Genomic DNA, 21,765 nt, shown 5'->3' with positions numbered 1-21,765 from the left:
GTAGAATAGGTGCATTCTTTAAGGCTTCATCCCGTTTAACCAGGCTGAAGTTAGATATTAGTGACCTTAAGCAAACCACAACGACGACGGCAACGGTAACGGCAACGAATACGTGGCAAAACAAAAGATCCAATGGACAGAACGATAACTGTGTTAAAACGTTCTACATTTCTTAGCTGTCATCTGCAAAACAACTACGCGAAATCACCAAAATCTGCGTCGTTTTCGAAAGGAAACCGCGACGGCAAATTACTTCAATTTCTATTCGGAACTCAACGCTGCTTATATAAGTTATGTTGAAGTTGAGGTGTGGCGCCGTTAGAGACGGCAAACGCATCAAACCATTTTCGAAATTCTAACAAAAAATAGAAATGAATTTCTTTGTTTATCGCTTATCGCTTTGTTTATCGCCGATATTAGCTCAATTTATTCCCTCCAAGCTTAACCTCGAAACATGCTTCTACCGTCCGAATACACCAAGGATTCAGATTTAAGAGAATATTTCTGTACTTTTGAGGTTTTCAACATGAGTGAATTCCTTGTGGAAGCTCCATCAAGCAGAATGCCTGAAACCAAGCTGTTTATTGTGCTTGTGTGCTCATGTCACCGTGACGAAACTTCACTCCACTTCGCTTCCCGGTTTTTTTTTTCATCTTTGATCATGGCTCCGCTGAGTCACGTCAAGAAAATGAAACAAGATTACTCTCTTAATATGATATTGTAAGAGCGAGAGAGCACATTACTGTCTGGAAACATTGTCCTTCCGCTTTGGTTGTCTTGGCTGCAGTTTGGTTGAACTGCAAAGCGTCTACAAGAAAATCACTTACCAAGACACCTTTGCTCGTTCTGAGCTGTTGAATATCAAATCGAAACTAAACCCAATCCGGGACTTCCCCCAAAACAATTCGCTCAAATAAAGTTCACTAGATCACCGAGAAGGTGCTTGTTGCTCTTTTTTTTTGAGGAAAATTTAAGCTGAACTTGGCTGTTTAATTGCTAACTTTTCAGAAAGGTGGACAATAATCGGACCAAAGAACAGGCAAAAAAGGAAAAGTCTCTCTTGAATGCTCATTAAGATTTTTTCTTGATGGTCGAGCAACCGCGATAGCCGGATAATTAAAGAGAAACGTCTAAACATTGGCTGTTCAGCCTAAGCTGATATAAAGCTGTAACTGGCCTGTGCCTTTCGCCGAACAGGCTTGGCATTTGTTTTTGTGTCTACTTTTGTTCTGTTTCTTACTTGTTACAGCGAGGAACTGCCAAAGAAGTCCTCGCCGTTTGACAATACGTTTGAACATGATCTATCTACAAAAAACTGCAATTTGATATTCCCATAAAATCAAAGGTGGATGCAGCGAAAGATTTGAGACCTGTTTCATTGACACCAACGTTATCCAAAATTGCCGAGCACTACGTCGTCCATAAACATGTGAAAGCAGCACTTCTGAAACGCCTGGAACCCGATCAATTTGTGTATTCCAGGATCGTCCACTGCGCACGCATTGATAAATCTGATGCACAATTGGGCGCAAGCAACAGACGGAACGGGGAACACCGTGCGGATCTTTGCGTTGGACTATAGAAAAGCCTTCGATCTGATAGATCACAGCCTCTTGCTATCGAAACTCTGACCTACAACATCAACCCTTACATCATTAATTGGATAATAGCCTATCTTAAAGATAAGAAACAAACGGTCAAACTTGCATATGATTGTCTCTCAGAGTGGGGATCGGTCCGAGCAGGAGTACCGCAGGGAACAAAATTTGGACCGTGGCTATTCTTGGTTATGATAAACGATTTGAAAGTACCATCAGTCAGTGATTGTATAAAATATGTAGAGGACACGACAGTGTATGAAATCATAAGCAAGGGTGGTCCTAGCAATGCTCGGTCTATGATAAACGAAGTAGCTACCTGGTCAACACTCAACTCGTTTCAACTCCATCCGAAAAAATATAATGAGCCAAGAGTTTCCTTTGTGCGCTCCCCTCCTTCCTACGATCTCATAAAAATTAAGGGCTCTAAGGTTAGTGCCGTTAGTGTCGTGAAATTACTTGGTGTGTATTTTCAAGACAACCTCAAGTGGAACATTCACGTTACTGAGACGATTAAAAAGGCCGCTAAGCGCCTTTACTTTTTAACTCAGTTAAAGCGAGCTAAAGTACCATTACCAGAATTAGCCAATGTTTATGTTGCTTGTATTCAGTCTGTCTTACTTTATGGATGTCAGGTCTACCATTATAGTCTCCCCAATTATTTGAGCTTAAGTTTAGAGCGTGTCTAAAAGAGAGCCTTGAAAATTGTTTACGGTTATGATAATCATTATAGAGAAGTGCTTCAGATGGCAGAGCTGAAAACACTAAGGGATCGGAGAGAAGACCTTTGCTTAAAATTCTTTAACAACATCGTCTCCAATCCCTTGGATTGTTTATACCACTTACTGCCTTTCGATAACCGAGATCAACTTGTGGAGTTACGACGACGCAGACCATTTAGGGTTTCCTTTAAAACAAATCGGTTCAGAGATACTTTCATTCCAGCAAGCGCAAAACATTTTAACTAACATTTATTATAATTTTATATGTAAATTAGTTCCCTTTTAGGTTTGATTTTATTGTATAGTTCAATTGCATCATTTGTACACCTTTGTAATCCAGCTTCCAGCTGCTATTAAGGTATTCTTAATAAACGTCTATCAATCTATCAGTCTATCAAGTTTCTAGGCTATCTCCCCAGAAACAACAGATGCTCATGGTGCAATCTCAGGTTGCAGTTAGATCGGTATCAGTCACTGAGGTATTTCTCCCATCGGCTCCGGTGGGAAAACGAGAGCAGCGAATCCACAAGTACGTAGTGTTTATTATGAAACCTCAGAACTCTTTCATAGTTGCATGTAACGAAGATTAAAACCATTTTGACCAATGGAGAGATTCACATTAACAATCATCTAGAAATAATCAACCTGAAAGCTCCTAATAGGGACACACGATAAGAGTAGTAAAGATCAAGCAGGTGGAACACACCTAAAATACGTTTTTTTCGTCATTTCACGAGCAGTGGAGGAATTGAACCTTAGACTTGCGGATTCCGCGCTCGGGAGCTTTACCACTGAGCCACAGGGACTCTATGGTCGGCCCGGCCACTAGGTGACAAGTCAGCTTTTTCATAGATGGACTTTGTTAAAATACTTTAAGAAATAATTGAATCACCAGATTCCGCGTGTTTCCAGTTTATTAGCCTCGACGCGGCATAACTGTCCCCTTCGGCAATGAGTGTGCTCCCCACCGAACACAGACTTACATGGAGAATAATGGATACAAACAATTAACATATACAAAAAATAGACAGACAAAAGGTAAAGCAATTCATTTACACCTTTTCACAATACGCAATAAAATACTTCAGCTCTGAAGGAAACAATTTTTTTTGTCCGAGAACTCTGAAAAAAATGTCAAACATGACCATCTTCAGGGCAGGGGCAAAAAGAACAGCCAAAAACAGGGTTCGGAGGAGATCCACGGTCGACGTAAAAAATGACTTTATCAAATCTATGACCAAATAAAGCACTTTATCAAATTAACTACTTCTCAGTAAATTGATAACTTACAGTAACTAGCTTAGAAACTGAATATAAAAAAAGCAGGAAAATCAAAACTTAAGAATAAGTCTTAAATCTTTATTCTTAAAATAATTCGATAAGACACTTCGATGATTATTTTATGAACCAGTCAGGGTCTGACTAGGTCCATGACTGTGTTATGGTGGAAAAAAAAACTGACACATGACTGCAGAGGTCCTTTTGAGAGATCTAGGCCATATGATGACGGTGTCTGTTAAATCAAGAGTCCAGGTGTATTTGCCTTGACTTACCATTGTTAAACAAAATGACCCTGCAGCCGGCATTGTCACTGGTAAGGTATCAAATACACACAATTGCACTTGAGCGAGCTTTCTCAATCACAAAGCGTAATTTCTCTAAAAGCCAATGCATTCCTAAATTACTTTCCATACGCAATCTAAAATTTCCTATTAAATTAACTGAAAGTAAAACATCAATGAAGACAAATTAAACCTACCTTAGCATAAAACTACAAAAACAGAAAAGTAGCAAATGACAATTGATTTAAACGATAAAAGTAATTTGGCATGTGCCTCTATTTCTTCTAATTTTACCAATGAGACACTTTTATACGAATAGGGTTTTTTTCCCAACGGCTTTTTTTGCAAAAAAAGCAGAAACAAAATATCTCTGATGATATTGGCCTGTATCGCTTCCTTGTTTGCATTTGTTCCATGTATCAAAATAATCATGTTAGCGACCACCGCGACGGAAAAACGAAAACAAATCAAAATCAAAGCTCCCTTTAACAAGATGTAGGCCCGACCTGGTATCATATGACGAACCTTGATCTCATTTAGAAATACAACTAATATCATTATAAAAAATGAATCGAAGATCACAACAATATATACAAACATTTTTAAGTAAAACGCTCTTTCGTTGATGCGCGACTCTCCTAGTGTATTGTGGATATTGATTAAAGCACCAATCAAATGAAAAAGAAAATCAGGGTTCAAAAATTTGGCAGACAACACACACCTTTAATAACTTTTGATTGACCGACGAACGATGGAGATTTCACAATTATTCCTAGAAAAAATGCAATCATTCAAAATTTCTATTCATCTTAGGGATAAATTAAGCGCAACGGGGTACGAAAATGAAAGTAAGTAAGTAAGTAAGTAAAACTTGATTTACACAGGGTATCCCATCCAGCTCAAGGCTGGTATCCATATGTAGGGGCCCTGTTTCTTAAAAATAAATTACATCAAACTTGTCAATTATTTATATATATGACTAAGATTTTAAAACTACTTTAACAGCCTAAGACTACAAAGCCAAAACACAGTTAAGACCTAAAATAGTAGATAAAATATCAAGTTAAGATAAAAAAAAAAGTTTTGCTCTGGGGCAGAACGTTTGAATGTTTTCACTCTTCACAATGTTTAAAGGGAGTTTATTAAAAATTTCTCCGCCAGTAAAAAAAAAAGGTCCTTTTCCCAAAATTGTGTTTTACTTTTGGTAGGGATAGCCTCATACTTTTCCTCGTGGAAGTACGAGTCACTTTCTGAGCCCGTAAATCGGGGTAAACGGTTCAGCGCAAACAATTCCAAATTCTGGAAATATTTTGGTTGACTTGACACTAGCGTAGGACTATGAAAAAGTCTGAAAACTACGCAAAAAGCTTGCCCTGGGCTTTCGGATTTCTCTCTCTGATGCTTTAAGAATGAGCCACACAGACTCAATGATGAACTAGGCCATTCGCTCTGATGAAGGGCTAACGCTCAAAACGTCAGCTTTTATAACCGTAACGGTGGCCAATTTACCATTTCAACTTTGATACATTCAAATTATTTCGTTACCCCCACCGACGCAGCCCCAAACAGTTTCTTTAGAAACTATCAACCATTCCAAATTCTTCCATTTCCAGTAGTTTTTAAGGTGGCTGGTACCAGTTTTCACAACCTCTTTCCCAGGGCCTTTTCCCTTAGTTGGGGGTGGAGTTGGTCCCACCCCAGCTAAGGGAAAAAGGCCCTGGGAACGAGGTTGCAGTTTTCATCTTTTTGATGGTTTGTAACTTTGAAAGATTACAACAAAAAGACTGACCAAGGCCAGTTGAACCCTTTTTACAAGGTTGAATTATGTAATCATTGGCTATCCGAAAATAGGTGTCATTTCGTCACTGGCAGTTTCTATGGCAACGCTTTCAAAAGATTATTCAGACGCTTTTTTTAGCTTATGGCTCAAATAATTTGATGTGAAGCAACCTTTATGTCTCCGAGAATCGTCTTCTTTAACTTCGTTTTTATCTCCTGCCTACGCAGTGGCCGTCTAAAACATCGGATACACGCTGTTAGGTAAACTTCTTACAAAAGTAGAAAAAAGCCTCGCGCCGCCATCTTTGCTTTGAATTTTCGTCTTCTCGCGCCTCTTTAGCACGTTTCTCTTTAATCTTTAATCAGTATACTTCTAAAACAGTAAAAATACTATACTAGAAGTTGCCCGTGACGCAAGGGTGACCTGTTCCCCGCGCGAGGAAACTAGTACCAGCCACCTTAACCCACATGAGATCTTTCCAACTCAGTTACCAACTTGAACAGGCGCATTCCGAAAGGTTTTATCATTTTTAAGCAGACTAAATTTCCCATTTAATAAATATTTCCAGTCCATCGGTGAGAGAGTTCGCAGAGATTGCCCGCATCTGTACAGCCGGTGCCGTACACTTCTCCGCATCAGCCGGTGCTGTACACTTCTCTGCATCAGCCGGTGTTGGTGCCGAAAAGTGTCAGAAAATAAGTCAGTGCGGTCGGTCACCCTAAGAAGCACAAACCAGCTAAACTCCATCAGAAATTTTAGACACAAAGCTCATAAAACTAGGGCAGACAATGTAACTGGAAACATCTTACGATTTAACTTTATTTCAGTGTCTATAACTTGAGACATCAACATTCTTTACCTACAAAAAAGCTATTTTTTTTGTTTCTTTAGGTGCGTTCATTGATTTTACTAAAAATGAAGGAACCCAAACACTGCTGACGAAATTTAATTTCCAAACTATTCCTATGAAGATTCTTAGAGCTGGTCATTTTAAGTGAACAAACCACATAATGTTCATTTCGATTTCTTCAAGCATGATTGCATTGTAGTCAACACTTTAATTCTAGTGATATTTTGAGTACGAAAAATACTACAAACATCATCTGGTTATCGCTCCCTCCCCTTGAGCAAAATTGATTTTTTTACGTTAAATCATTTCCGACAGATTTAAATTTCTTTCCGATTTCTACGGACTGTGGAATAACCAAAGGTGCAAGTACGGTCACGATATCTCTATGAAATGACGGATAAACACTGATGATAAGTCAACAACGTCGCTGTCATGTTTTGAAAAAAAGCAATTCAAGAATTAAGTTCTTGAAGAAAATACTCATATGTTCTCAGGTTAAACTGTAATTGAAAAATTATGATATTTTTGAAAGGCGTCTATGCAATGGCCTTAGCTTCCGGTAAGAAAGCTTCCCAGTACTTGATCAACTGCAAAAGGCAAAACAGAAAATGATTAAATAATTGGGTGATATATGACGCTTGTACATGCAACTTATAAGAATAAAGGGTATAAGTTTCTAAGAAAACTGTGGTGTTGCGTTGGTAGGGGGTATTGCATGATGATCTGGTATTATCAACCGAGTTGTAAGGAGTTTATAACGCTGACTTTTCCATAACTGCCACGCTTGTCCAATAGACCATCCGGTCGCGTTATTGAACAAGTACAGGGTCTCACACTGGAAATTGAAAAAGCTTTTACTTCTTTGGCCAATATATTTTTTCATTTTTTTTTTTTTAAGGAGGAACAAACATTTAACAAAAAAATTCCTCTTTCTACAGTGAGAATGCTTTGTACCAACCCTTTTTCTGCATCCCTAAGAAACAAACCTGTTGTTGGCTTTCCATCATGTCTTCCAAGTATTTGATCAGAGATTCCCGGAAGTCCTTCACTCGGTTTTTCTGTTCAGGAAAAACATAATTTACGGTTGTTTCCGAGTACTTATAAATAAATCATTTTCTACATGTAAAAGGTAAAAATGTGCTGAGTTTTAAAAACAAACGTACATGGAGCGTTCATGTTATGTTCTACATTTTGCAACAAATAACATAACATCAGCTCCCAAAAACTAAGGGTAACTCCTGGAAAATGAACAGATTTCCTGAAGTTGCATTCTCCATTTCCAAACTCTCTTTGTTTCTCACCTCAAATCGGGCCATCTCCTTCTGAATCGCCTTAGAAATCTTGCCAAAATCTTCCTCCCCTTTCTCCACTTTATGTTCCCACTAAACCGAAACAGAAAAAAATGCCAAAAAACACACCTGTCAAACTTATCATCTTATAACATTACTAAAATACAAGTTCCAACGAATGGTATTGTTGTCACTTGTGCAAATGTCCACCAGGAACACAAACCACTCCCAAATAATTTTTGACTACTTTGGGAGCGGTTTGTGTATACTTCTAGTATAGTATTTTTACTGTTTTAGAAGTATACTGATCAAAGATTAAAAAAAAAAAAAAAATACTGACAACGTTTTTCACAAATTAAGAAACTTGCATACCTCTTTCACTTCCTCCTGTGCTTGAGGGAGCTTTTCATTTTTTGATGCAAGTTCCAGCTTTACCAAAGCTTCTCGTTTCTTTGTCAACATCTGCTGTGCATGTTGCCAGTTACTGTAAGATCGGACACGCTCTTGAAAGCTTGCCTACGGTGACAGAGAAACTCCTTTTAAATATAGTTGTGTACATAACAAAAAATAAAACATGTTTTGACCTGTCAATTGTAACAAGAAAGTACGATGGATTGATTCTTATCAGCCACTGAATTACAATTTAAGGAGCAGGGGAGAAAAGCCGTCTGAAAAGGCATCACACAACAAACAAATAAAACTGATTGATATTACTTGGGATTTTCTACCAACAGAGCCATGAAGTAACGAGCTTGGCTCTAGTCTCTCTGTTTCCTGAAATGAAATCTGACCACAAACAATACACTTGTTGCCTTTCAGCTAAGTTGATAGCACCCATTCAGAAACCTGCTTTGAGCATTGTCAGGCTCAGGGCTCGAAACTAACAGTAGCCCACTAGCTACAGACTAGTAGAAATTCAGTTTTGGCTAGTGGTTTTCAATTTCTACTAGCCAGTTTGGCTAGTAAACAGACTGAAACTGCCATAGCATCTAAAAACATCTAAGATGTCACTAGCCACTTGGCTAGTAAGTTGAAAAGTTAGTGTCGAGCCCTGAGGCTTGATTTTTTTTCTCACATCATTTTCTACATTTTTTTTTAAACAAGATCTACACAAGCTCCATATCTCTATGAATACTTTTCAGGTCTTCTTTATCCCTATTTCATACAATCATTTCCTTTGTTTTTGAAGCACAACACACACCATTTTTAAAGCTAAAGGCATTTTAAGGGTTATAAAAAAATGAAGAAATTTTTCATCACTATTACCAACCTTGACTGCTTGAATCAGACCAATATAATCTTTCAGCAGTTCAGCCAAAACATAAAAATCACTGTCCGCCTGAAACAGTAACACTCTTCACAATCACAAAGGAAGGAATTTTTTTCAAAAATGTTACATTAATGCTTAAATACAGCGAGAGTGACTAGATCTAGCACAGTATGTTCAAGCCATTGCAAAGGTCACCAGGTTCTTAATAAACTAGAAAATTAACTCCCACTGTACCCACTTTCTTCCCACAGCATTAATGGCCAGTAAGGAGTGCCACAAGGTTTCCACTGATGTCAGTGTTTCAGTGTTCTTCTTTTCAGACAATAACCAGTAAAATTTACAGCTTGTAGTTCCTCTTACAGTTGCTGAATTAAATTGCTTGGGATTGTTGAATTGTTAAATTTTCAATAATTCAACAGGTAAAAGGATTGCTCCACCAGTTTGAAAATCTCTTTTAGCTGTCGTTAAAATATGGGAGAACCCTGAATGTACTAGCATTCCATCCATGTGGAATTGTTTAACTTACTTGCATTCCATCCATGTGGGTTTATTGACTTACAGTAGAGACCTCAAACTCTGTTAGTTAGAGGTATCTATCATTTTACAAGTCAGTGATGAGTTAACAGCACTGTAATTACAACAATGGAACTTTATATAAATTTAATCAAAATTCTCCACCTGTTGTACGTGGAGCTGCTCAATCTTCTCTTCAACTTCAGCTAGCTGTGAAAGTGCCCGTGATAATGTAGCATGTTCCTCTGCGTTACCTTCAGGTAGAAAACAAAACAAGTCAGTGACACCATAAATTATGATTGGTTTAAAGTCATGCTCTGTGCATTTCTATCTGAATGCATCTTTTAAAAAAACACAGTCCTTTAGAATTTCTAACGAGCTAACTGTTCAAGAGCCACTTTCACCATAAGTTTCAGAAATAAAAATGTCATTTAATCACAGCACACAAATGTGGACTAAAAATCTATGATAAATTTAGTTGGGTAAAACTATCTTCTTCTTTGCAGTTGCACTTACTACATTTCAGGGTTTCAGTTTATCACTGCCATCAGTAAGAGTTCCAAAAATGAAAAATTGTGGTCCCTTTGTAATTTAAAAATTACATATATATATAAATAAAATATGCCCTGGTTTAATGGCACTCTGAAAGAATGAACAATCCAAAATAGCACCAAAATGCTTTATCTACATAAGTGTATGCATCTTTGGAATCAATATTTTCCACCTTTAGTTATAATCAGTCATTGTTCAAAGCATCCACTTCCCCAAGAAATGTATTAATCTTCTACAGCTTGCATCACATAAAAAAAGTAAAACAAACTCTAATCACATAATGTCATTGTCACATAACGATATTCACTTACTAAGCATAGCAGTAGACTTGGCAAAACCTGCAGTGCAAGAGCTCAATTCTGTTGATGAAAAATATCATTATTTTAACATGAATTGAAGCATTTCAGGCTCTGTGGATGTAAGTAGAGCAGAAAAAGGAGAATCCTTTCTTAACTGTCCCAATGAACAAGGCCCTCTTTTCATATTTGTCTGAAGCTTATACCAGAACTCCAGAAAAGTTGAGGGCCATACCCAAAGTAAGATTCAGTCTTCTCCCAAATCAGTGCAATAAAAATTACATGTACCAATACACTGTTAACTACTAAAAATAATAATGTCAAGTTATACCATTAGACACCAACCTTTTCGCTGCATTGCTAGTGTTTCCATACTCAGATGAAGTTTCTTTAATTGCTGGTCAAGAGTTTCAATCTGTTGCTGCTTCTCCTCAAACCACTATGAAAAGAAGGAACATTTCATCTCAGACAAAGGTTAAATTTGAAATGAGTGAATACGAGTACAAGGACAAGTGCACACACAGCCAGATACTGCCAGTGACCTTGAATATTATGCCCTCATTGACTGAGGGGGAGTGCCTGGGAAAAACTTGAAACAGAAAAACCATCGATTCCTAGGGACCTACCAGCTTTATCCAGCCTACTCTAAGATGGTTATCAATGAAAGAGAGTGTAGGGCTTGTTGTATCCTATAAAAATGATTGTGTAATATGACTTTCATTAGCATCACCTGGTCTGATTCAGACATCTTAGTGGTAAGTTGAAACATGGTATCTCCAACTGACTTCACAAATCGCTTCAGACCACCTCCACTGAGTGCTGCTGTGTCTTTGGCTCGGGGTAACTTTAAACAAAGAGAAACCAATTTTCATCAGTGCCACTTAACAAAAGCTTAGTTGAGATGAAGTCATTAACACATCAAAGCTCATGGAATATTCATTGACAAAGCTCTAATATTTTCAGACAAAAAAATTGTGCATGGTTCAAAAATTATGCATGAAGAGGCATTACACATACCCCATCAGCTTCTAAAAATTGTCGGAAATCTGGATCTTCACGCAAGGTTGGATGTCGTGCAACTCTGTTAAGATATCTGGAGGGGAAACATCGACGGATAGTTAAAATAAGTGAAAGAACAAAAGATTTAGTCACGTACAGGCTAGAGTTACAGAGTTATATCCTTATTAAAACCTCTTTGAACCCTTAAAGTGGCATCTACCTTCTCCTTACAATATGACCCTTGGATCACGTATTAAGACCACAAGGATAAAGGAAATGATCTGTAACTAAAGAAGCTCTTGCTTTTCAAACAAATTATCCTGGTCAACACCCTACCAAGAGAATCTGAGAATATGCAAGCTGATGTTAGGGTGTAAAGTAGTTTGAAGAATGAATATTACTATTCAAAGGAAAATTGACACTAAAATAGAAAGCAACCAAAAGAAAAGTCTAAAAATGAATAAATACACATAGAAGACATGTGGCTCATGCATCAACAGCAGCACCTTAACAAAGATGGCTTGTGAATTTTAGATTTGTATTACGGGCTTTTCTCAAAAGTAGTTTACCTCTCTAGAGCAGCTCTCCTCTTGGAAATAAAGTCAACTGGAGTACTTTCCTCTCCTTTTCCCAGCTTGACCCTGGTCATGCCTGAAAATAAAATAAATAAATAAATAAATAAATCCATCTTACATTTGTACTTAATCTATTCCATAAGACAATTTTATCATGAGCATTGATAAACCAAAAAGTTTGTGTAGGAATTGACAGCAGGCAATTTTTTCACAAACTTTTAAGTGATAACTCACCAACCACAGACTTCTCAGGAGCTGGAGGCACTATCTTTCCAAGATGAAGAAATTTGCTATTGAGTCGATCATGTAGTCCTAGGAAATCACTAAATCGCCGCTTCACAGATGTCTCCGAATTCTTGAATGTTGGCATGCTTGTCTATGGCAAAACAAGATCATAAGTTTAAATTTCACCTTCACATTCATCAAAAATCAAATCTGGGGTTGGATTTTTTTCTGTAGCTATTTTCGGTCTTAAAAATTGTCTCTTTATAAAGGCGGTAAAATTTATGTTTGTTAACACTCAAAAGAGAGATAAACGCATATCTTAAGAAAACCGGTGGGGATCCTTACAGTCTAAATCAACTGCAGTTAAGTTAATTAAAAAAGAAACCAAACTCTTCCAACACGTGTTTAAGTGAAGCATAAGGGCATTCAAGCACTGAAGGTTGCACAAAATTTCAGCCAGCAACCTAGACATAAGAATCACTCACCAGATCTTTGAAAGTAAAAAATGATCAGATCTAAATAATAATTGAGAAAACACCACTTTGACAGTGGAAGTCAAGCTTGATCTAAGGCTTGCAAAAAGATCATGTTTTAACTTACCACTGTTGTCACTTTAAAAACCATGTAAGAGCCCATGCCATCACCTGCAAAAGTAACATTAAATAAAGGTGTGATTGGAAGTGCCATATTAACAATATAAGTGAAAAACTCCAACTAACTTCTACTTTCAACACACTACTGCGAAAACTTCAAAACTAGTTTCGTCTATGACCTCATCGGTTGATCACAAAATGTGAAGTTAGTTGGAGTTCTTCACTTACATTGTTAATATGGCATTAAGTAATACTTTCTTGGCTTCGATAAGTAGAATTTCACAATGATTAGAAGTGACTATGACAAAATTTCCCCTTGCAATGTCATCACAATATCACGCAGACAAGTGATGAGAATAAAGAAATATATCAATAAGGGGATTATTAGTTGATGTAAATTGAGTGGTGGACAGTCTGGAAAGTTACTAATGAGATCTTGCAAGTTAAAACGTTAAAAAACCTTTATGTCTTGAATGACAGATCCTAACCCCTCTCCTCAAAAGATGATGTTAAAATACATAAAGGGGGTAAGATTCTAAAGAAACTGTGGTGTTGCGTCGGTGGGGGTAACAAGGTAATTTGGTTATATCAACTGTATTGAAATTGTAAATTGGCCACTGTAAAGAGTTAAAAAGCTGATGTTTCAAGTGTTAGCCCTTTGCCAGAGAGTTAAATGATTTAAAATACAACCTGTTGACTCTGGTTGAGTTTTCAGTATAGTGTGCTGTGATTTTTCAAACCTTTTATGACAGGATGTCTACAGAATTTGGTGTTACATTTCCATGGGATTAACACAAAATGCACCCAGTCCCTAGAGGCGATTGAAGAACTACAATTCAAAATTCTTGGTAACAAAATATAGAACATATTTTACAAATCAAACCAGCACGGTGCTGACAATATACTCCAAATAAAAGAAATGTTTAGAAAACACACCAATCTTTTCAGGATCTGTCACTTTAATATTCATGTCAAAGGTATCATCTTCCTCTTCTTCTTCAATTTCCTTTTCCTGCAAGGAAAATCAGAATCACTTGGAGGAAAAATCGAAAATGTTTTCCCCTTTCAGATGGAATAAACATTTATTATTAAAGCGTAAACCTATCGACGCTATAACAACTTTTAGACAAATATTTGTACATTTGTAATAAAATATTACAACAATACACTTTTGTTATAAATTCAGTCCTATGCTTTAAGACAATATAATTCGTTAATCGACCAATTTACCGAAAATGAGTGAGGCCTGGCTGATCTGCAATTTAGACAATTCAAAATGGGAGGACGAGAGAAATCATCATGAAATTAGACTTAAAAATAACCCAATAATATACGATCTACGGTATCTACAACCTCAGGTTTTTCTTTAGGAGCTGGTTCGCTGTCATCTTCGCTCGGTTTAGAGAGGTTGGTGACATCCACGGAGGCCGCCGCAGAAATTTCGGACTTTTCCTCGTTCCCGTCTGCAGCAAGATCGGAGGAACCCTTGTCATTCTCTTCAGGAGTAGTATCTGCCTTGGCTTCCTCGTCATTCAGAGAAATTTCTGTGGTCTCTCCGATTAGGGGATTACCGTTAACTTGTTCGTCCGGGTTGGTCTCTGGTGTTTCAGCTTCATCGTCGAAAAGCGCAGGAGGTTCACGATCATCCGCCATCTTGATTTTTAGGGCGGTCACGTGGAGATTGCCTCGACTTAGGGGAGAGATGTGCACTGGGTTCACTTTTTTTCATTTCCACTCGATTTTTTTCAATTTTTTTTCTTTTTTTTTTTTTTTTTTTATTGTGTCCTTTTCTCCACTCTGTCTATTCTATTCTATAAAAAAAAAAATTGAAAGGTTCTCAGCGGATGGTCGCACATCAGTTTCCATTATTCCGTTATTTTATTTGAGTTCCTTCACAAAAGACCTCTACTTTACCCCGATAAAGATCCTGTTCGGTATTTACGTATTTTTCAGGATAAAATATATTGAAAGCAGGCATTTACTAGTAAGTTGAATAATTTGTTTAAATGACATAGTGGGTGAATATATAATTATTTCTTCAACTTTCTTTTTTTTATCTCGAAGTGAATTGTGGTTATTTCTAATCAAACATCTTTGTATTCGGTTATGCTTGCTTCCTTTTTCGGTGTGGAAGGGGTGGTCGGGCGAATGGAAAACAATACATTTTTTTGGGTGGGGGGGGAGTACCACATAAATTTTGGCAGCAAAACTCTGGGGTGTTACTCAAAATTAACGAAACTTTCTTCATGGATCCAATCTGCAGCTACTGGCATCTTGATATCATTTTTACTCAAGAGTTGTTTAACATTAGACCTCGTGATAAATGAAACAATAAATATCTCCTAACGGGCAATGCTAAGACAATTTTAATCTGATGGGGCGGAAATGTATCTGAAATTGAAATGAACCAACAGACCACAGGTATTATCGCGGTCAGAAGCGTAATTCAATTAAAGTCATTAAAGTATCGACAGTTTCCATAAAGATTATTTTTAATTTTTTATAAAAATAATGATACTTTTAATATATTCTTTCTAAAAATTTGAAAAATATCATAAATGACCCACATCGAACCTTTTCATAATTTACGGATGAACTTGCTCTTCTATGAAGAGAATATTTGTAGTATATTAGAGAAAGTCAAAACATTTATTCTATAGACTGGTGCAATGTACTGATATCTGCGGAAACTTTTGGAAAGTTTGTCAGTTTGAAAAATAGATGTCTCATAGATTTGCCCCCATCTGAGGATAAAAATCACTGATGAAGGAGTAAAATGGACATTTGAAGCGCAATAATCCAATACCCATGGCATTTAAAATAACGAGTTGGAGAGATTATCATACTCGCCAGAGCTTTCCATCTCCAATTCGTTCTGGTTTGAATCCTCAAAACGAGACTGGAGTCTTTTTGTCGCATCGTTTATAACATCTTGTCGAATTTTCCAATACGGTGGACATGAGCTGCCATAGATTTCCACTTGAGTATGTCCTTCGGAAGTAACAAGACCCAGAGCAAAGTATTCATCCAGAAAACTTGCATGCTCGAGATAATAGCGAAATAACACTTGCGTCGTTTCCGCGTGCGAAATGACAAAGAAAAAAAGTTTAACAATTGTGTCATCGTCTTCGTTTACCATCACGGGCTTAAAATATTGCCCTCCCGTCAGAAGGAAAGGTCCTATCTGAGAGATCTCTCTTCCAAAAGCGTTGATTCTTGCATCTTCGAAAAATCTGTCTCCAAGAACACTTCTCAGTCGCATAATTTCCTTTACAACTCTTTCCGCGTCAATTTGTTTATGAGCCATCGACATGCGACTCATTTCAATTGTAGCGGCATTTAAAACACCGATGACCTTTAATCGGTAGTTTTCAAGTTCTGTGTTGGATGTACATCGGCGAATGTTCTCTCTCAAACCTTGAGCATGTTCAAGTTTTAGTAAAAGGGTTTCCAATTTTGGATCAATGTCATCAATTTCCCGGTCACGATCTGTTGACATTTCCTGATGATCCTGTACATAGCCCTCTGATTTCGAACTTTCGTTTAGCAACGGAGTTATGTCCAGATCTAGATCGTTATCTGCGGACCACTGGTAGCATTCTTTGGTGGGAAAGCAACCCATCTCTTCATTAATAAACACAAGGTTTTCAGTTTTCGTAAGTAGAACACACCCGATCGAAATTCATACGCCAATTTCCAGCGTCACGTCGTATTGCGTTATGGCATACACAAGGAAGCTTGATACGACTCGTTGCGTAAAATGAATTAAGGAAAGGAAATGCAAATATGCGTCTTAACAACCAAAACGAAAATACAATGGCTCAAAAGTCCCTTGAGCTTTCATTTTCTATTGGCACAGTTAAATCGTTGGTGTAAATATAAACTGCAAATGAGTGCAACACTTGCAATAAGAGTTAGTACCGTAATGCAGTATACTGTAGTTATTTACACGACATAACTCACAGTAAAGCTTTAAGAACTTTATCTAGGAGTTACGAAAACTTTATTTGCAGAGTGGATCACAAGAACAATGCGAAAAGTCCTGAAGATGCATACATACATAAAAATTCTTAATTCTGTGAGAAAAGTTTCGAAAATGACGGTTCAGATCTTTTGGGGGGGGAAAGAAACGCAATCTTTACACACCATGGCAACTTTGACGTCAACTCGGTGTGAATAATGTCTTTTAAAAACGTCTTGTTTTTTAAGCTATATCGATTTCGTTCATTTTGCACCAGAGTAATATAAAATTTGTTTGTGTCACGAAACTAGCTAAAAAAATTATGAAGCGAATGTTTTGATCATTTGATTTCAACCCTCACAGGTTTCGCTAATCACCGACACTGAGGTGAATAGTCACGGTTGTTTTAGTATATACTAAAACAGTGAGATAATATACACCACCAAAAATTAATTGGAGTGATTTCTTCGCTTGTCACAGATGCAAACCGGGACGCCATTTTTTTCCGAGTTGCTCGGAGGTTAATAGCAAAGGATATTCGGAGTTTGACTAACCAATCAGAGCGCGCCTTCAACGCTATCCACTGTTTTGGTATATACTAATGTGAACTAGAACTTATCAAGTCCAAAAATTTAGTGCTTTAGACCATTCGTAAACTGCAGGGGGAAGGGGGTAAGTTCGGATGGAACCTCGCGCACATCCGTGGCACCGAAAATGATAATTAAAAAAAAAAAAACAGTAATGCTGGAGAGACAAAGAGCGAGAAAAGCTTACATTAGATAGTTCAGTAGCTAGTTCATTTGATATAGCATAGTTCTCGATAGAAGGTTCACTCAAAAATATTCGCTCGTATGTTGATCTCTCGTAACTGGTTCGTGGACCGACCCGTCAGTTCGAAAACGTTCGACATCTTTTAGTGTGAGTCCACCACGATTAGTGTGTGCTTTTGTATGTAGTTTGAGCGTATGAGAAGACATTTTTACCCTTGAATCATGAGGCATTTTTCTGGCCGCCATGAAATCCATGTGCTTTGAAGCTTACCTGGGTATATACTTCGTGATTGAATGCTTACTTTGCAACTGAAAAAGCATACTCAGCGCATGCGCTTCACTTGCTAAACTGCGTTTTGCGTCTCAAGACGGAAAATAACGAAGCCCAATTTATAACTCGGGCATTCCACAAGAAGCCCGAGTAACCTGGACTACATGGACCGAACTTGAGAAAATTAATCTTTAGAGATCAAACGAGTAACAACTATGGTAATGTTCCCTTCCAAAAAATTAGAAATATGCTGATTTTGCTAGCAATGCTACTTTTATAACCAGAGCAGAATTCATGCTCGTTTTTCCAAATTATGCCAAAGCTTATGCCAGCACAATCTATGATAAGTCATAGGGGTTTACTAGTATCTAGAAAGGGAGGCACAAGGGCTCGAATCCTGTCAAAGTCTATTTTTTAATTTTTTTTAGTCTTTTTTTGCAATTGCTTAAATTGCAGGCCTCTTGGGAAAATCACTTCTTTAGTAGACATTTAGACTCTTGGTCAAATGATTTTTCTGATCGAGCTCAGTGCATTTTTTTTGTTTTCAATTTTTACTCGTCTTCCACCAAACCTAGCTACTGTAACGAATTATGAATTTGATGAACCTTCATCATAAATATTTACACGAATAGCATCTGCATTGCACGATATCATTTCGAGTTTCATTCTGGCTCTTTGAACCAAATTCAAAACTGAAGTTTTGGGATCGATGATAAATCATTACCAAGAAAGGGATAAATATGTCCTATATACAATTCGGCAGACTGAAAAATTACGAGAATCGATTTATTAATTACTTCTACCGCTAATATAATTATATTAGTTTTCGGTTTAAAGTTTTCATTTAGAATATGGTTATAAGAATTAAGGTCATGTATAATAGACATTTTCTACCAAACGGGGTAAACACAGTTTATTTGAAGTGTTGTCTACTTTTTCGCTTTAACGCATCAAAATCATCAAGGTGCTAATAATAAAAATAACATTGAATTAAATCAATACACCTTAAGCCGGAAAAGATACGATGCGGATATCAAATTAATGATGCGGTCAGATGAGCTACTTCAGGATTTTTTCATAGCTAGTCTTCGAGAATCACATAGTGACTTTTTGTTGAGCGAACGAAGTCTACCTCACAATAATTGTTATCTTAAAAATTAGCGCAGCACTCCGTTTGTCTAATTGAGGCGATAACATCAACATCTAATCAACTAAGTGAGGTATTGAATAGTTTTTTTAATTCAGGAAGGTTTTTGGAATTGTCAACTATTGGGAAATTGTTCAGAAAACACATAATTCTGAATGATGCTATAAAATTGTTTGATTAGTACATCGGCACATTTGCAATTTAATCCGGCTACACTGCATGTGGACAAAAATACGAAATTATTCGAAAATAGGAATCAATACTAAAAACTGGCCTTCGTGAAAGCTTTTTTTAAGAAGATGTAGACTTAACTTATTTGGTAACCGAGTGAGGGTGATTCTTAACGACTGACAACACAAGTAAACAATATTTTTGTTACCTTGAAATGCTTAACTTTTAAATGACTTTTACAGGTTATATAGCAGGAAAAGTATTTTGTGATCACTACATTAAACTTGCAAGCAGATCTATTCGCATTTCATTTGCCTCCAGCAGAAATGTTTTTCTTAAGTCTAAAGTTTCCATAGCAATGAAGCGGTTCAATAAGGGCTGCTTTTTTCAGGACGCTTTGGGGGCGGCTCCAATTAACTTAAATTTACAAATTTATAGTTTCACGGTGTGAAATTTTGAAGGACTTAAGATGATTTATATCATCTCGACTTCAAAAGGATTATCTCAGTTTTTTGTTAACTATGAATAATAAATCTGAATCTTTAATTTGAAGATATGAATTGGATTTTTGAATGATAATAATAAAGAGATCGATAAGATATTTGATTTGCCATGCAGTGTCTTCCTCGTTGGCAGCTAGTGCTATTGTAACGTTCGTTGGATTTTCATCGCACTTGACAACAAAAAGACAAACTTTTAGCTTCCATAATGGGTAGTTGTCCTTCTCGCTCTAAACGTGATGCAAACTCATCATCGGCGCGATTTCAGGACGACAATTCGAGATATGGCAGAGGAGCACGAAAAAATCGGGAAGCCAATTTTCAAACCACACAACTTACAAATGTTTGCCTCGAGGACAACACGCTTCGAGATTTAACCTCAAAATTGGAGAAAGCGCTTTGCTGGACGAGTAAACACGACATGTGTTGGAGTGTCGAGTTTTCGGAGTCAGTGAACGAGTTACTCGTGGACGCTTGTCGATGCATGAGCGATCTTGCCGAAAGTGGAGACTACTGTACAGCTGATGAAATCGTAAAATTGATTCTGCGGTTAAGGACTACGTGGGGAAACGAAGTATTTGAGCATCTTAATATTAAGTCTTTTCCGCGGGAGAGAATTGAAACGAAAAATGCTGTCATTCTTGCTGGGCAGTACTTTACGCCAGAGCGATTTTATGACCATGATGATCGACTTTCAAGACTACGTTACTTTGAAGTGAGGGAAGCGGAAACTAATGAATTCATGTTTACCTATTATTTAGAATGTAGTAATATCTTGCAGAAATTTCATGTTCTGTGTTTGTCGTGTTCTGGTGGACATTTGCAAATAGCGAAATACGGTAAAAATTGTCCGTCTTATTGGTCTGTTCGAGAGGACATGCTGAAGGATTTTCTATACAGAGAAGATTGTGCTCTCGTCTCACAAAACACGGTACTTAATTAAAAACTGTGCGAAAATTAATCCTACGGTAAAAATTGTACAGCGTTACCTAGAACAGATACTAGTGTTCGTGATAAAGCAACGAAAAGAGTTTGAACGAAATATTTCAAGTAAGAAATTAAGTTAAAGCTTTTAATTCGTTTTCTATATTTATCTGAAGTCTTTGTTCCTGTTTGGTAAGTTATTATTGCCAGCCAACAGCAATTTAAAGGGTCTTTTTTATTGAATAAGGAGGTAAAAGCCATGGTTAAGTATGGTTTCTTTACTGAATCCGATGTAAATAATCGGCGTCGATGATAAATGAATTGCAGGAAATGCTTGGTGTAAGATGCTTTTCTGTCAAGTTTTTGCTTCCGTTCTATCTGGTTATGTCCCTTTGTTGCATGCTAGGCTTCACATCACAAATAATTTCTTATCAGTCCTCGTATTTACCTTAATTTTTTTCGGCGTCGCTGGGCGAATTTGAATCAAAGTCATATATAAAACCGGCCGGCGCTATCTTTACCTCGGATAGAAATTCTCATGAACTCACCTTCAGTATCTGTTCTACTCAAACGAATCTAATTGTAATATAAAGAAAAAGTGGGTAATGAATAGATAAACAGTTTTAATACTTATAGCCTTCTAAAGCCCAAAAAAGGTAAACATATGAATGTTTGTATATGGCAAAATGTAAATTTATTTTCTACTTTGGCTGACATGATTATACTGAGTTAGTCTTGGTTCATTAGCTTTGGGTCAAAATCGAACTGTTCTGAGTAGTATCTGGAGCCCAAAAGGACCTTTTGGGGGTAGATATTCCAGATATTGGGCGTCTCTCTAAGCCAAACTGCTTGTTTCATTTAGAAAATAGGCGTTGCTTTTCGCTGACAGAGATATTTACAAGACTCGTGATTGACATTAATTCCGTACAGTGATTTAAAAGTGTTGGCTTATCAAACAAGAAGAATCGATACGAGAGAGAAGTCGGTTTTTATAATCTGTTCGCTTACCTGTATCTGCTAACCTGAAGAGAGAAACCTGTTTCTACCACCCGCCACAGAAGTAAGTTTCCAATCACGTTTTTCGAAATTTATTACGAAATTAAGACTTTATTTGCGTTTTTCTAATTTTGAATTACAAATGTAGTTCTTTTAGATCGAATAATTATTAAAGTTTGGATTACTATTGTACTGTTTGTG

General features: G+C 37.1%; 2 protein-coding genes across 2 annotated transcripts; both read right to left on the bottom strand.

The window, feature by feature from the left end:
• Positions 1–6,453: 6,453 nt before the first annotated feature.
• LOC111325367 (sorting nexin-2) lies at positions 6,454–14,506 on the bottom strand. Its single transcript, XM_022929177.2, has 15 exons — positions 14,178–14,506; positions 13,761–13,836; positions 12,832–12,875; positions 12,241–12,382; positions 12,001–12,082; positions 11,450–11,525; positions 11,163–11,276; positions 10,778–10,871; positions 10,448–10,495; positions 9,750–9,838; positions 9,072–9,140; positions 8,174–8,317; positions 7,814–7,894; positions 7,499–7,570; positions 6,454–7,099 (listed from the first exon to the last, which is right to left on the bottom strand). Exons 1-15 carry the CDS (start codon positions 14,475–14,477, stop codon positions 7,049–7,051), a joined length of 1,482 nt encoding a protein of 493 aa, XP_022784912.1. The 5' UTR covers positions 14,478–14,506; the 3' UTR covers positions 6,454–7,048.
• A 988-nt stretch (positions 14,507–15,494) lies between these two features.
• On the bottom strand, positions 15,495–16,564 carry LOC111325357 (uncharacterized). Its single transcript, XM_022929165.2, has one exon. It carries the CDS (start codon positions 16,444–16,446, stop codon positions 15,640–15,642), a length of 807 nt encoding a protein of 268 aa, XP_022784900.1. The 5' UTR covers positions 16,447–16,564; the 3' UTR covers positions 15,495–15,639.
• Positions 16,565–21,765: the final 5,201 nt, after the last annotated feature.

The sequence above is a fragment of the Stylophora pistillata genome, chromosome 4 (assembly GCF_964205215.1).
Source record: "Stylophora pistillata chromosome 4, jaStyPist1.2, whole genome shotgun sequence".
NCBI classification, from domain to species: Eukaryota; Metazoa; Cnidaria; class Anthozoa; order Scleractinia; family Pocilloporidae; genus Stylophora; species Stylophora pistillata.
This window is presented reverse-complemented; position numbering and strand designations above follow the sequence as displayed.